We start from the raw sequence: 17,088 nt of genomic DNA, 5'->3' as shown, positions 1-17,088 counted from the left end.
GCACAGGGTGAAGCAAAGATCATAGCACAGCTCTGATGATTGAACTTTATTGTTGATGCATTTGACTCATGATCATGCAAGAGGACCCAGGCACTGGACTTTCTCTCTTTTGCAACAAGGTAAATGAGGAACAACATGGGTGAAATTACTAGTGAGGAGAGTGAGGAAAAACTTTAGCAGCTGCAATTCCTACAAGTTGTGTTACTTACTGGGCTGTCTTTTGGCAGTTCCAGGCTTAAATGAGTCAAAACAGGAATCAAAGGGCGTCAGTGTTTTCCCATCCAGAAAAGCAAATGTGTTTCCAGCTCCTTCCCTTCTTTCTTTTGCTCTGCACCCAGCAAGCTCCCGGTAATCTGCCAGTTTTGGCCCTACAGCTGCAGAGCCCTGTTACCCTGCTCAGCCTCAGCTTGTGTCACGTGTTGGTGTCGCTTTGTGGCAGACACAGCCATGGCACAGGCATGGCAGCCGTAAGCCTTTTGCCTGTATGAGAGGGGCTGGGGTGGTGGGGGGCAGAAATGCATCCACAGGGACCAAAATGCTTCCCCTGTCCCCAGCTTTAAGGTGTGGGATCCCCCTCTCCCTGCTGGCACACAGGCCCTTAGGCTTCAACTCTGCTAAACTCAGTGCTTTCCTTCGCATTTCATTCAAACACATTTTGTCAGGCTGTGACCTTTTAAACAAACCTGTCAGACCATCATGTGAGCTTGCATCCTCTGTAGTTTTTTTCTCTTGTGATGTTTTGCATGGGGTTGGCAGTCCATGAAGAGGGCTGCAGTTTTCCTGCTCCTTTCTTCCCCCTGTCACACCATCAGGGCCATGTGAGATCCCCAGTGCCGGTGCTTCCCACTTAGCTGGAAGAGGCAGCAGCCAGGGCCAAAGTGGGTGTTGGGCAGACGGTTTCTCTGAGCCCTGCTCACTTTCGGCTCTTGGCTGGGCTGTAAATGGGGCTTTTCCGATAAATGTCCAGCCCAGCTCAGGCTGAGGCTGCTAACTCCTGTTGTGTGGGTGATTCATATGCCATCTAATAATAGCAGCTCCTGGCCATGCCAGCACAATAACTGACCACGGAAAACTCCACACTGCTTTGGGCTGCCGGCCCATCAGCTTTCCCAAGCTGAGCTGGCCGCGGCTGATGGTTTCCCTTCAAGGCAGCACTGCGTGGCTTAGTGAGAGGCTGCAAATCGCCCTGCGGGTGTTGCTGTGAGCAGTGCTGCTCCTCTGGCCGTGAGCCCTCCGTCCCAGCAGCAGTGCCACCACCCGGCTCTTTTGGGAGCAGGGGGAAAGCAAACTGCTCCTCCTGCTACTTTACATACAGCAGTCACTATTAATTACCTCTGCTGGCCAGCAGCCAGCTCAGGTAACTGCACTCAGCCTGTCACCCCTGGCCCTTCCAGGGCAAAACCGTGTTTTTTCCTTACTTGCCATCCCCAAATGCTGTTTAGAGCATCTGCAGGAAGCTGCTACATGGCTGCCAAATTCCTCTTGGCGGCAGAGCTGCTGCTGCGAGGCAGCGGGAGGTTTGCTAGGGATGCCTCATTCACTTGTCTGGATGCTCCCGGGGAGAAGGGGTGATGGCAGGGCAAAATAACACTCGTGTCCCCTGGCCAGACTCCCGCACCACCTTCTGCCGTGCTCCTGTGGCACAGCATTTGACCTGGCCGGTGTTTGACCATCTAAAAAGGAAGGCAGGAAGGTGGTGGTGGAGGCTGGAGAGGTCTCACCCCTGGGAACGTGCGGCTGAAGCCTTGCCAGGCGATGGGTCGACTTACTTCTTGGGTGCAGACCAGAAGTGGGGCTAAGGAGGGAGTGAGAGGCACATCAGTACCCTGCATCAGAGCCCCAGTTAGTTAATTAAGGATCTCACTTCGCACAGGGACAGCGGTCCCGAGCGGAGCCCACGGGGCGCGAGTGGGATGCCCTGGCCGGTGGGGAGTCTGTGGGCAGGTCGGCTCTGCAGCCGGGACGGCACCGCACAGTGAGGCCGGACTCCCACAGCGTGGCAGCACCGAACTGCTCATGCTGCTGCGGGACCTCGGTCGCAAAGATGGCTCTTTCCCTGCTGCTTCAAATGTGTGAGCATCACTGTGGCCCAGGTGGACAACACACCTCTAGGGGAGATGGGGTCACTGCTGACCCCTCAGAGGTGAGCATCAAATGCTGGAAGAGGATTAACGAAAAGCCAGAAAGCTAACGTGTGATGGAGACGTGCGTGAAACCGAGCGAGATGCGGCAGCACAGCGAGCAGTACTGCAGCACGAACCAGTCGCCCGGCTCTGCTCCCGGATGGAAGGACGGAGGGAAGGCGTTCGCCTTGCCTCCTGCCATCGAACCCTGCAGCTCTGAGCCGGGCTGCCCACACAAAACGTCCCGCAGAGGTGCCCCAGTCCTTCCCCACTGAACTTAACTCGTGGGGACGGTGCCTGGCCGGGCTGTGCAGGATGTGTTCTCCTCGGCCAGCATCGCTGCCGTGCCCTCGGCTCCCCGGCTGCCAGGTAGGACCCCAGCTTCCAGGTAGTCATGGGGACAGGGGAATGTTGCCACACCACCCACGCAGCAGCTGGGGGATTTTCCTGGGAGGCAGCTGGCTCTTTGTTTCACTTCTGCCATTTGTTTACCTTTCAGGAAGGTTTTCCTTTCATTCCTGCCCTGACCTAAGCTAGAGCCAGGGTTTTCCAGCCCTGGGAGCAGGGTGGCACGGGGCAGCTCCCTGCCCCAACTGCACTACCTGAAAGCCAGGAGCCAAGGTCCAGCTATGCCAGTACCAGTAGTGGTGAGGCAGCTGTGCTGCTCACCTCCCAGGTGTCTCAGACGTGCTTTTTGGAGCCCTCCTGTATTGCAAAAAGCATGAAATGGTCCCTGGGTGGAGGAGGAAGAGCTAGCCCTGGAAGCAAGCTGCCACAGCCCTGAGGATGTCATACGTGGCTGCAGCCTTCAAGGACATCTCTGATTTGAAACTGGGCTGGCCCCATTTTTGCTGAGTGCATGTGGTGGCTCTAAAATGACTAAATGCTGGTTTTTTGCTTTGCTTTTCTTCCTCTAAATTTGATGGGTTTGTTGCAGTGAACCAGCATTTACCAGCAAAAAGACTTTGACCAAATACTCATGCTCAGCAAACACACCACAGTGGCACCAGCAAATCTAAGCAATGCCACTATCTAGGGCACACTGGGAACAGCATTTGGGTTTTTAAGGCTCTCTGTTTTTAGTGCAAGACCAGCCAGGCATGAGCTGACTTTCATGTGCCCATACCTGTCTCTTTTAAAGTGAGGAAATTTGCATCCAAAACTGATGGAAACCCTAAAGTTTTCAGGGTGATGTTGACGTAAAACCCATCACCTGGTGTAGGAGCGGGCTGTCACTCTGCAGCCTGCTCTCCTGAAGGAAAATACTTTCTTTGAGAATATGCACAAAGAAAGAAGGATTGAATTCAGCAGTGCTCATATTTAACTGGATAAATCAAAGCCTTTAATACTTGCTTTGGTATTTCATTCGATTTTTTTTGTGACCAGCATCTCCTCCACAATGAAAAGTCCAAGGAGATTTTGTAATTTCTCAGGCTTTCTGCAAAATGAGGCCCTTTGCACCAGTGCTTCTAAATGAAGCTTGAAACTACGGGAGCTGCTAAAGGCAGAGCTGAGCCTGCCGCAGGCAACCCCAGACATGTTTCAAACAGAAGATGCAAAGACTGTGATCACAGATCCCAGTCACAGTGGACATCTCACATCTCAAAAGAGGCCCTGGCTTCAGCATCAGCAGAGAGGTTGCTGGGCGGAGGAGGATTCTCTGTTGCATTTTGCTGGCCAGTGCTCCAGCCCACTCTTTCTCTGCTGATGATGCTCCAGATAAAGCGGAGCTGGGCACTTTCCGGCTGCCCGTGCCAAGCAGAGCTCAGGTGAAGAGCTGATTGAAACCCAAGCTATTTCAGGGCACGAAGGTAAGTAACAAATGCTATACTGGTTCAAGACTGCACTCCACAGAGCTAAAAGAAAGGCATTGCTGCCTCCCTAATTGTGTGGCTAGCCTTTGCGCAGCTTCAAGCATTTTCTGTAATTGGGAGAAAACAGCAGCCATCTCCAAAGGACCAGCTAAGGAGAGGGAAAAAATAGCACGCAATATTTTTGTTTATCCCCTATGCCACAGCCCAGCCTTGAGAAGAGGAGGGAAGGGCAGGGAGAGGCATCCAAGGGAGGGAAAGGGCTGGACGCACGGCAGCTGTAGGAGCTGTGCCACCGGCTCGCTCACACTGTGCCAGCCTGCAGCGAGGCCACGTGGTGGGCATGGGTTGGGAACACCACACTGCGGACTTCAAAGTGACACAAATTTGAGTTTAGCAATAAAAGAAACAAGCGTGACACGGTGCGTCCCCGATAATGGTGCCCAAGGGAGCGCACTTGCTGGCTGGGTCAGCAGTGGGTGCTTGCCTGCTCCAAGGGTGATGTGAAGAGGAGACAGCAGCCCTGGGGGACCGGCCTTGTTGCTTCTCCCTACGTGGCTGCAAAGGAGAGCTTGGCATTTAGTGTTGCTGGAAGGGAACCAACCCCGATCCCCACACATGCTGTGGCACACTTGCCACATACTGTGGCCCTGCAGACCTCCACTTTCTGCTGCCCCAGCCCCCGGCCTCACCGTGGGCACTGGGACCTTCTCCCGCTGATGGTGTGCCACCGGGTAGCGATGAATGCAAGGGATGCAGTGCAGTTGAGGAGGCTTCCAAGTCATGCAAGCAAGAGCCTGATGTGCAGCCACTTCTTTTGGGGAGCTTCTGACAAGTACCTATTTGCCACTGAGCTCCACAACTCTGAGGGTTCAGTGCCTGATGACTGCTTTCACACAAGGTATGAGCTGGGTTTTTTTAGCCCTCGTTTACCTGTGTAACCCTCTGATGAGAACTCAAGTTCAGCTTCTGCAGCAGGACGAGGGATGGGCATGGGGGTAGGGATGCCTCTGACCATTTTTTTTCTTTGAAGCTCCATCCAAAGAGCCATATTCTGGCAATGCCATGGTGTGGGGTCCCACAGCCAAAGCTGAAGGAGTTTACTGAAAGCAATGGACTGGGGGCTGAAGTGGTCAGGAATAAGACATATCTGCCCTTTCCCAGCAAAAGCCTTTTAGGCAGATGAAGAATTTAGCCAGTGAAAACATTGCCATGACCCTTTGGCACTGCAGGATATGCTGTAGGTCTTCAAAACAAAACTGCCTCAAGGCAAGATAGGCAAATTGAGTTTTTCCTATGGCTTAGGAGTCCTGGCTGCTCATGTCATGGAAATGGGAAGTCTTCCAGCAGCAAAGGTGCAGCAGGAATGATCCTTAGGAGTGGGAAGCACATGTTTCCCATGGTCCTCCCTCAGGAGATGCTGTCTGGAGCCACGACCCTTTCTCTGCCCAGCCTTATAGGTGCCTCTGCTTTGGGGTTTTCACTAAGGGTTGCTATAGGAACTTAAGTACTTCTGTGCATCCAGGCCTGAGCATCTCCCTGCTCCCGCTCCCCCTCGCTAGCATGGGGCTGGCAGCACCGGGGCTCTGAGGACAGTGGAGGATGCTCAGGTACAGCAGGAGTGGGGTCGTTCAGCTCAGCTAATTAGTGCTACTATTTCTGTCTTTGGCCTCTTCTCGGTTCGTATCCCTCTGGGGCTCTTTTCAGTCATTATAGAGCTTTCCACTCTCTGGTTTTTTTTTCTCTCTCCTCCTCTGTCTTCCAGATTTTTGCCACTGTTTCACGTTGCTGTCCAAGTTATTTGTCTCTTCTGTCTTGCTCCGGTCGTGGGAACATTAGTAATGTTTTTCTGCAGAGCAGGGTGGCTTAGAGACCGCCTCGCAGACCTGACAGCCATCCTAGTGCTGCTGGCAAAGGCTGGAGCAGCTCAGCCAGCCCCTGGGAAACAATCCTGTTTTTCTGGTTCATCACCATCTGATCTACCCACTGCTTCTCGCTCCCGCCTGGGCCCAACTGTGCTGCCGCCGCCGTGCTCGGCTGTGCTGAGCCAGGCCGGGAGATGGAGTCCAGCCCGCTTGCTCCCTGCTCTCCTGCCGCAGCCACCCCGCATGTGGCTGCACAGGGAAGTGTGACTCACATGGGCCTCCCATCCATGAGTAACAGTGGTGTTGGTCTACCACATCTCTGCCAGCCGGGGCAGCTCAGAGGGAGGGTGGCTGCTTCCCTGGCAAGGCATGAAATAGATCACTCCGTCCCCAGGACACGGGTGAAACAGGGGACCAAGATTGCAAGACATGGCAGCTATGAGCAGCCTCGCATCAGATGCAGGGGCTGTACCCCATGAAGGGGGCAGGCAAGGAGGTGTGCGTGAAGGCAGACACAGGGTGCGGGGATTCCCGTTAAATGCCATCCCTTCCTTCTTCCTTGCCCAAACCTGCTCCTTTTTTCCAGGGAAATGCACGGGGCCACTCTGAAGCCAGCGAGGGAAGATGGGTGGAGACGGTGGGAACACGAGGGGTGGAAACACAAAGCAGTTATGTGCTTCTCGGGGTGGAAAGAGGCCCAGGTTATTAAATAGCAGGCAATTTTAGCAAGAGTTATTAATACTAGTTGTTTGTACTGGGAAGTGGTGCCTAGGGGCTCCCATTGCACTAATCATGTAACAAAGCCATGTTCTTAACACAAATGGCTTGTGTTTCAGCCTGCAGAGAACAAGTCGTCTCCTTCCCATTACCCTCTCTGAAAAAAAACCAGTATGAAGATTGCACAGTCGAGCCCACAAAAATTGGGAAAGGAAAAAAAATGACATTGGCCTGTCCTACAGTGCCATCGCTTACACCCAGTCAGCCAGGTAACTCCACCACCACCTTGGGCCCACACTGCCTGCTTTTCCCCCACAGCTCCCCTGCTTCATCCCCAACCCTGGCAGGTCTGGCCCCAGCATTATTGGTGATTTTGTGTTGCCCTTGTGTTTGGGTGTAGTAATGTCACATCACCTGTTTAGAATAGTGGCGGGGCTGTGGGGTAGGTTTTTCCTGCCTCGCTGATCAGTGCTTTATCTCTCTGTTCTGTTTTTTTTCAGGCTTTGCAAACTGCAGTTCTCTCAGGTACATGTCTTTCTGAAGTAAGAAACCAATTTAATGAATTCAATTAATTCATTTACAGCCTTGGCACTAAAGCACAGACTAAAGGTCAACAGCATCCGCTAATTTTGGATGGTATGAACCACGACTGCCCTGCTATTTTTTTTGTTTTCCTGAGCACTTGGCATTATTTTGAGTTTTACCACATGGAAACACAGGTCCTCCTGCCCCCAGCTGCAGCTTTGCACATGCAGCTCTTCATCAGCCCGGTCTCAAGCCAGGCTGGAGGACCAGAAATATGCCCTGCAGCCCCAGCCCTTCCCCTAGCAGTGCTCACCTCTGCAAATGCTGTGGCCCTGGTGCCTGACCTTGCACAGCCTAGCAGCATCTTCAGCTGCATCCTAAACGCAGAACACAACCATGCTGACAAACAGTGCAGGGGTCCCCATGGCATCTCCTGCCTTCTTGACATTCATCCTGAGGTAGATCCAGCTGGTGGAGGAGATACAACTGAAAAACAAGCATGCACGGGGATGGTTAAAGGTGGTGGCGTGACAGCATGGTGCAAGGAGCACGGAGAGGGGCTGGCAGTCCACGCGTGTGGGCTCCCTTATTGGAGCAGGTGTGCAACCCTGCTGACACTTGTTTAGCACGATGCTCTGTGCATGCGCATGTGTGCATGTCTTCACTTGGTTAGCATTTAAGAGGTGGGAGTCCCTCATCTCCCACTACCAGCAGGTGGTTGGTAAGGCCGAGAAACACCGCGTTCACCTCTAAGCCCCTGGCGGACATGCTCTGTGGTCAGCATGGATCCTGCTGCTGACGCTCCCCATCCCCACAGGCCTGCTTGTTTCCCCATTGCTCTGTCGTGTCTTTGTCCGAGGTTTGTCCCATCCCTGCTGCTGACCCCCTGTTGGTGGAGGAAGCTGGGGGGAAGCCACTGTCACCTGTCACCCCTCCCTCCCCCCCCAAAGAGTAAGCTGGTGCTGGAGAACTGCCAGACTCTGGGAGGATTTGGGGTTGCAGCACATGAGATAAGGCATCATGGCCACCATCAGGCCCCCTGTCCCACTGCAGGGTCTCCTTCACCCCTATCAGACCGCTCTCCAGCCTCTCCTCCTGCCTCACTGGCTTCTCAGCTGGGCATGCTACACCTCTCCCTAGCACCCTTCGTCTCTCCCAAATTGTAAGTTCTGTGCTAAATGACAAACACTTAATAATGGCTGAAGAGTGACCCAAAAAATCCAAACCGAAACAAAAAAAAAAGAAGTTAAGATGAGCAAATAACAATGCAAGGTTACCTCCCTTGGCCTCGGGAATGGCTCACCTATTTTGGCCAAGGAAGGAGTAAAGCAGAAGCTGAGCACTGACAACTCAACAGAGTGGTCCAGGTCTTGCTGAGGTATGAGCAATGAAAACAAAAGGTCTTGAAATGAGAACGGCTCAGTCACCTTCAAACTAAGCAGCACTACAGCTTCTTCTGTACTGTTTGCCACAACTAACTTGACATCGCCCATGACTGCTATACTCAACAGGAACACTCACTAAGCATGTCCAGCTTTGAAAAAGACTGCATCTAGTTCTTCTGCAAATCACGCAATAACCCACCAGAACGGACACCTACAGGCTAACCCAGCCAGAGGAGCTTCTCCTCATCCTTCCGTGCTTCTTCATGGGTGGCTGAGCCTTTGCAAGAGACCCTCAGTAAGCGAAGTATGAAAACGCAGCTCCCGTACAAACAGCCCAGAGTCCAACGCAGCCTGGCTTCGACCTCTGAAACGACTGCTCTTGCAGCAGTATTAACCAGGTCGGTCTCTTTCCTCCTTTCAAACATTTTATCTGTGTGACACTGCATTTTCATTTATTTCTCCACCCAGCACTCCTCAGCCATTTTTCTTCAGAGGGAAGGTAAACGCCCCGTTTTGCTTCCCTGTTGGTTTTTAAAATGTGAATGAAGTGAAGCAACAGGCTGGGAAGCAGAAACAGAAAAGCGAGCGACCATGAGTGGAAGTGATACACACGCTGATTGCAACCAGGCTCTCTGGCCAAATGAAAAAATAACTCCCTCCCCCACGGAGATATTTTAAAAGCTGAGAGCTAAGCACTAAAGTACAAAGGCTTTTGTGTTTTTATTGACATTGTAAGAAACATTTTTTTTTCTTTGTTACAAAAGAGCTAAGTGGTTCTGAAAGCAGAAGTACAGTTTGTATGTACACAGTGCTACAGACCCTTCAGATCAACCTAAGGCTCGAGAAACATCAGATCATAACTGCAGGTTTATCAAATGAAGACCACTAAGGCCCGTTACAGCCGAACACTATTCCTACTGTACGTAAATGTATTTACACATTTTCTTTTTTTTCTTAAAAAAAAGGATTACAAGCTTTATAAAAAAAAACTAAAAAAAAAAAAAATTGAAAAAAAAATGAACACATTTTTATCTTACACTTCTGCAGGACTGACAACAGTAACTGTTCCATAGGAGACATTCCACCAATCCAAGGACAATAACACGTGAATACCAGAGGTTTACAAGACGTTTTGGACACTATTAACAGTGGTATGTGCTATTAGCTGAATGGCGAGTACAGCCTCATCGGGAAAATTTGGCAACACATCTTGGTCCCTCTCTTTTGCAGGATCAACGCAAAATAAGGCACATACATTGCGAGAATATAAACACTGGTGTTCAGAAGGACGAGCCATTGCGCAACAGGCATAGGCGAGCTGACCGGCCATTTCATCAAGAGGTGGGGGGAAAGCAATGACTGGATGTGAGCGAGCCAGCCAGCATCTTAATGCACGTACCATTTGGGGCCATTCTCCAAGGAGAGCATAACATCATCTGCCATGCGGATGTACGGGGCCATCGTACTCACCAGCAAAGCCCCGCTGGAAGCCCACTGACTTCTCTGCAAAACCACCTCTCCTCCATGCGGGTGTACCTGATGGATGAACTCCCACTGGTGACTCCCACTTTGTGGAATGTAAAACGGCCTGGAGAAATACGCATGCTTCATGCAGGCTGAGTGAGGCGGATGCACCCAAGGCCAACAGTAACTTATCTGGAAGACCTCCACAGAGCCATGAGAAGAAAAGGTGACTTAGACTCAGGCTGCAATGCTTTAAAAATAGGAATTTCACAATATTTTCTGCATTTTCTAGTACTCTAGGGTGAGCAGTGGGTTTCCAACTGCTATGGCAATGCCAGCTGATGGCCAGATAGATAGATACATAAAAGCAAGCTTTGGCTCTGCAACTGGAAGAGCAGGAGCAGAAGGGTGCCAGTAAACGTGAGCAATGTTGGTGGGACTTTCCCCAGACTGCCACACATCGAGAAGGAGGCTGACAAGTGAAAGCTGGTGTCCAGCCTAGTAGTGCCATGCTCAGAGACCCCAGTCTACCTCATCAAAACAAAACCAAAACCCAACACAGCTGGGCTACAATGTATTGCTACCTTCACAGGTACCAAAACATAAACCAGAAAAGCATGAGAAGATACTAAAAGCCGAAAAGTGACAAATGAATGTAAGAAGTGGCACAAACACTTAATGGTGAAAATGATAAACCATTTGCACAAACTCCCTGGGGACATGCTGGAGTATCTGGTTCTTCAATTTCACCAAAGCAAAACGGGATGCCTTTCTGGAGCATGTGGTTTCAGCCGAGACACACTGTTGGCCCAAGACAGGGGTAAGTGAGTGACGAAGGTTTGTCAAATCCAGGAAGGCAAATTAGCTACTCAAACAATCCCTTTTAGCCTTGAGCAATATGAATGGCTCCTTCTAAGCTCTGATGGATCACATCTGTTAATAGCCTCCCAGCTTCAATAGGACCAGCAAATACAATTATGAACTGGAAAATTGAGTTTAAAAAAATAGTTTGGTTCTTTTTATATTTTTTTTTTTAATGTATTGGCTCTATAACAATAAAAGGCTTCTCTTCCAAGCCACCTACTCCCAAGCTGGTCATAAGTTTCCCTGTTGAAATTGTTTATAAACATGTAATTGATGGCTTAATAAACAGCCAGCGATTGGTTACCGAGAGAACCAGCTGAAACACGTCCAGCACAGCCTTTCCTCATGCATATGCTGCCGTTTCTCCGCAGGGGTGTGAGCTGTATTGTAGCGCTGCAACGTATGGCGAGGCCACCGACGCATCCCTCCTCCGCCGGTGACCTGCCTGGCCGGACGCATCCCTCCTCACCCCTGCAGCAGGCCAGGGGCAAGGGCTGCCTACAGGCAGCGGGTCTCTACAGGGCTGCCGCTGGGCAACGGGAGCGCAACAGGGAGCAGCTTTGCCATGCTGCAACAGCAAACCAACCATTTTGCCGTGGTGAGCTGTGCCCGATTCCCCGTGCAGCCCAGGGACCACTGCAGGAGGGCTGTGATAGCTGGTCATGGGCAGGGAGGTCGGGAGGGGAACCAGCAAATGGCAAAGAGCAGGACAGGGGAATATGCGTGGATGAGACAGAGGAAGGAAGAAATGCTTACTAAAGATGCGGAGAAAGACAGGAGCTGGATGATGATAAAAACTATAGGATATCTACATTTGTCTCCACTTCCAACATTCCAGCTCACAGTGCAAATCACTTGGCACGTGCTGTGATAAGCCCAAATATGGCCTCAGCACCGGATTCCTCTGATGTTTTCCTACTGATTTACAGCTTCTTCCTCTGATTCTAACAGCTGATAATGGATCAGTGTTACCCAACAGCTTCAGTGAGGTTGTATTCCTATACATTCCTCAAATGCCATGGCCTGAATCAGCTGGTATTTCACCTTTTTTTTACAGTCAAAAAAATGAGTGCTATGGCCGCCTAGCCTACAGAAATCACCTTCTGGTGCTAATCCTAATTTTGACTGGGCTAAAGTTTATCTTTATTTCAAAATTGACCACACTCCCTTTTCATTGTATGTCTACTCTAACACCAGCTCCTTACAGACATCAAATCCATGACTGTAAGTGCCTGCACTATTTACATCCTGTAGCAGCATTTTACTAACAGGATTTAACTGAGAAGTCTGGAAGGGCTGGACTTGCACGCAGCTTCTAGGAGTGGGTGAACTTAAACCTTGGGCTTGTAACTGTTCTCCATCCCAACCTGTTTACCCAGGAGCACTGTGTGTTCAGGGGTGCAGACATGGAGCCCAGCACAGCAAAAAACATGCTAGAAGAGCTAGCACTTATGGAGCAAATGCCATTCACCTCTACCAGCGAATAGCTTCATGACCACAGTGTGTAAGTTCCAATTTTTGCTGGTGTAACTAAGCTTGGGCATTGACCCACTGGTTTGCTTTGAAAAGAAAAGAAACGCATGTTGGTGTCACCAAGAGAGAGAGGTTGGGCTGGTCTTTTTCAGTTTTAATTAGTTTACCAGACATACTTGCTGTTCCGCTTGTTTCTTTGCTATTTTTAATGGCAGTTTAAATGTCTTAATTTTGTAAAGCCTGGATACAGTGGAAAAACATTTAGGATTCTCAGATTGCTTGCAATCACTTTGATTTATTTGGCTAGTCTGAGAACTGGGCCATTCGTTTTCTACTTGTTTTACATGCCATGACCATGATGCTCTTGAAGCCGTAACTGTGTGTTACGTCAATGGGTATTAACGTATTTGAAAACATACGATCCATCCACGAAGCTGTATGTGCCAGAAGGGATGTACAAGACAGTTCTCCTGGCAAAGGAATTGTTACTGTGAATAAGAACCAGTGGCTCAGCAAATTACATCTCAACAATTTGCATTTAAAAAAACCCCAAGTCCCCAGTATGGAATACTGCAATTTTGTTATTTCACTGTATTAAATACTCCATAAGACCCCGATGATAGTCTCTCCACAAATGTGGTATGCAATGAAGGCATTATAGACTACCCAAATCACCAAGCATGCCCATAATTTTACTATCCAGTCATTTAAAAAAGAAGGCTGGAAAACAGAATACCAAATACTGCAAAAGATGAGAGTTGGACTAAGAATAGATTTCTGGTCCTTCCCTTCCTCTGAAATGGATTAAACATGACACAATCTCAGTATCATTATGCAAGGCAGTGACAGCTATCAGTGTGTGTGTTTACAAATGTGTTAAACATTTGCTAGGCATCAAAGGGCTGATGGTTTTACATTTCTTATTTGCTTGAACCTCCTAATTTCTTGTGCTCCATGACTCTGAAACTACAGCCTAGGGTACCATGGCAGTGCATTTCTAAACTGGTTGTCCACCTCAGTGCGATGTGTCTGATGCATCCAGAAAGGATGTCATCACTGTATGCTCACTTCACATTGTGCCTGGTTATTTTGTGCCTATATGTTTAAGGGGAAAAGTTGCAACAGTTTTACAAGGTCTAGATTCTTTTGAGTAACAGAAAATTGCAAAGTCATTTCATCAGACCTTTCTTTAAAAAAACAACCCCAAACAAAACAAAAACATGCACTCCACACGTTTACATTGGTTTACAATTAAAAAAAAAGAAAAAGGAAGCATACAGACGTTTAAAAAGGGGGAGAGAGAAAAGAGAGAGAGAGGGGGAATGGGTGTAGCAATACTGATTCAAAACTGAAATGGAAGACAGTTTCTCCCTAGAACACTTTAGGGTTTTCAGAGTCCTTATTCCATAAAAGGAATATACTTGAAACACATCCCATTTAGGTGAGATGAGATTGCTAAAATACATACACAACTAAAAAATATGAGTCTTTTTTTTCATCTGTTATCTCCTAAGGGTTTTCTGTTTTTTGTTTTTTTTTTTTTTTTTAAGTCTATTGCATAACAGCAAGAAACTTGCTTTCTTCTGCAAGTGAGGTCAACAAAGAGCTCATGTCCCCAATAGCCATGTTGGTTGTGCTTACGGGCATAGCTGGGAATGTAAGAGACGCTCGGGGAGTGGTGAGGCGTGAGGAATTGCGGGAGAGATTCTGAATGATACTCGGGCTCAGGGCTCCCGAAATTAAGCTGACATGGTCCCCATCATCTATGATAGCATCAAAATCAATCTGCACACCCTCTAGGCTGTTGCTGTCAATGCTGTCAACTGTGCTCGACACTTGGTTAGCCCCCGGGGAAAGAAGCTCAGATGCGTTTGCAGTCGCAGTCCCCTGCAGCAGGCAGTTAGCTTCTGAACCAAAGAAAGAACCTGTTTTCATAGCTTGGTGGCTAAAGCCTGTGGTTTGGTCATATAACTGACCAGAGTAATTGTGCACGTTAGAGCAGAACTGTTGTGATTGACCTTGCATCTCCATCTTAATGGTGTTTACCCTGTATGTCTGGTTGCCATCACTTATATGTCCTTGCTGTTGTGCCAGGTTGTTTCTCAACATATTTTGCCGTCTGTTGCCACTGTAATTAGAGCACGGCTGGTAACTTTTGGCCACCAACAAACCTGAAGGCTGGCTACCAATGGTGTGAGACACCGGTGGACAACTCTGCGGCCCTTGATACAGGCCGCTTTGTGAGGTAGGACTAACCTGCCCTAGCATCATTTGACCGGACTGATTGACTCCCTGGTAATGAATGCCATCTCCGACTGGTTGGTTTTGCAAATATTCCTGTTCAATGATATTCCTGTTCTGCATCCCATTTGCCATACTGGTGGCTTGATCACTGGATGCCATGGGATGGCCGAAATTTTGTTGGTTCCCACTCACTGGCACGTTGCTGCTTCTTAGCTTCTGCCCTTGAACTGCTATGCCACAGGAATTGTCCACTGCCCCAGACATCATTGCTTGCCTGCCAATGCTTTCACTGTAAGGCTTATTGGGCTGCACGCTGAAAGAATTACCGGCTCCGCTGCCAAGAACCGTGTTTTGCTGTAAACCGTAGGAACCATTGTTCTCCACCAGGTTCTGATAGCCATTTTGCTGGGCCACATTGCTTCTCTCCAGGTTCTGCTGCTGAACCATCATATTGTTATACAGTCCAAAGGCCCGCGACTGCTGCACCGCTGAGCGCTGACCGCATTTCAGTTTCGAAGGAGATAAGTCAGAACTTCCTGAGCTTACTTCATTCCACTGAATGGGCAAGTCGCTCTTGTTTGCCTCAGAACCTGCCTGCTGACTGCTCGGTGGAGGGGCTTGGTCAAAGTTGCTGGGGTTGTTGTTTCCTAACACTGAGCTGTGATGTATTTTGTTGCTGTCTAGGACATTGTTCAACAAGTGGTCGTACATGCCCTGGTTCTGGGAATTCAGATACTGAACCACGTCATCTGGCAGGAGATCCTCATCATTCAGACTGCCACCCGCTTCCATCGTAGCAGCCTCCAGGGTGACGTTCTCACTGATGCTTGGAGGACAGGGGGAGCTGAAGCCGCGGAAGACACCACCCTCAGAATGGGTATAGTTCTGAAGAACAAGGTTGCGCTTTTCCATGGATGGAGGCAAAGCAGGAGGGTTAAAGCTATTAAGACTGTTGAAACGCTGGACTCTAGGGACAGAGAGGTTGTCGGAGACCATTCTTACTGGATCACTGGCTCTCCTCGTCCCGTTTCCTAGAGCATCATGAGACAGAAAATGCCTCCTGCTGTAACCATTTGCCCCACCGTCACTACATCTTCGAGGGGCATTCACTGGAGGCAGTGGAGATACTCCAGACTCCCTGCAGTCACCCAAGAGTGCCATCCTTGTTTTGAGGCTCATCCTCTCCATGTTAGGCAGTGGAGTTGGTGGGGGTCCACCAGTAGCTGCTGCATATTTAGCTTTCAGCCTGTATTGCTGGGCTGGGGTGAGGCTGAGAAGACTTGGCAGGTCATCACACTGGCTCGCTTCACTGGAGCGCCGGGAGGCATCCGTTGAGATGGGGTCATAGGAGTCTGCAACACTCACGTTCTGTGGTCTTCCCTCCGCCTGGGAGGCATCACTGGACCTCCGGCTGGAGAAGCAAGGTGAGATTCCAGAGGACCTGCGGCTGCTCAAGTAGGCTGAACTGATTGTGCTAGTATTGCTGTCCCTCCTGTTCAGCATGTTCAACACAGTGATGTCCATACTTGAAAGTTCATTCCTGTTCGGCAGAATAGTTATGGATCCTCCTACACTGCAGCTGCTGTTTGACTGGGTACCTAGAAGTAAAATTCACAGTTAAACAAAGGGGCACCACCCAGAAACTGGTATAGAAAACACCCAGTAAAGTAGTAAGGGGAGTAGAGGAAGAGCCTGCATCATCACAGCAACTCATAGCAGTGCTCTTTCAAGAAAGAAGTAGGGATAAAAACTGTGTCCTTAGGTTAAAAGCTAATTCAGAGACTCAAGGGTAACATTTCAGTGTGAATCTCAGCACAAAATTTATAGGCCATAGCCACAAACTGTCATCAGCTGGTGTAGTGCTCCAGCCTGCAGTGCAGCTATGCTGACTGATGTGCCAGAAGGACACATTCATAAGGGAGCTTTTTATAGGCAAAATATAATTGAACAGGCATTTGCATGGAATGGCAAAATATACAAATTGGAGGCTATTCAAGGTCATTTCTAAGACATCTTGAAATATTCTTGAAATAACTCCTAACAACTGCAAAACATCTTTGCTGGTTTCCTTGTTTTGGTTTGTTTTTAAGCAAACGGAATACATTTCTTAATTTTACGTAGTTTCTTCCGATTGAACAGGTTTCAGAAAACCTGAGCTGTCGCTGCTGGGTGGAGTGCAGAAACCTACAGGCACGTCGTAGGCAATGTAGAGGCAGCAGTGACACACATTTTGGCAATTAGCAGCTCCTTGTATGAAAACAACTACTCAGAGTTCAATCTCGCCTTGCTCCCATTCACCCTTTGTAGCAGTAGTATCTGTACATATGATTATCCATATGTATGGAAACAGTTTATTTAAAGGGCAGCCCAACACTTCTATGCAAAGGGTGCCTTGCTAAGGCCTCATCTGAAACACTTCCATACAATAAACTGGCAGGTATTTATTTCATCTGCCTTGCCTCAAAACAAGACAGGATTATGATGATCTCAGGTCCAAACCTTTAACTGTAGGGAATATTTAAAACGTGATGCATGGCTCCCTTGCTGGCCCCTGTTCTGTAAAACATGGGACTATCAGACTTCTCTCAGGGTGGGTAGCAGGACTTGTCATGAGGGG

General features: G+C 49.2%; 1 protein-coding gene across 2 annotated transcripts in view; it reads right to left on the bottom strand.

The window, feature by feature from the left end:
- Positions 1–9,124: 9,124 nt before the first annotated feature.
- GLI3 (GLI family zinc finger 3) overlaps positions 9,125–17,088 on the bottom strand; it is a 215,044-nt gene continuing 207,080 nt past the window's right edge. For both annotated transcript variants that reach the window (XM_052795785.1, XM_052795794.1), the window contains exon 15: positions 9,125–16,069. In XM_052795785.1, the coding sequence (XP_052651745.1) occupies positions 13,779–16,069 (2,291 nt within the window). In that variant the 3' untranslated portion in view covers positions 9,125–13,778. The remainder of the gene's footprint in view (positions 16,070–17,088) is intronic.

Source organism: Harpia harpyja, chromosome 1 (genome assembly GCF_026419915.1).
Source record: "Harpia harpyja isolate bHarHar1 chromosome 1, bHarHar1 primary haplotype, whole genome shotgun sequence".
Classification (NCBI taxonomy): Eukaryota; Metazoa; Chordata; class Aves; order Accipitriformes; family Accipitridae; genus Harpia; species Harpia harpyja.
The sequence above is the reverse complement of the archived record's forward strand: the minus strand, read 5'-3'. Positions and strand labels throughout refer to the sequence as shown.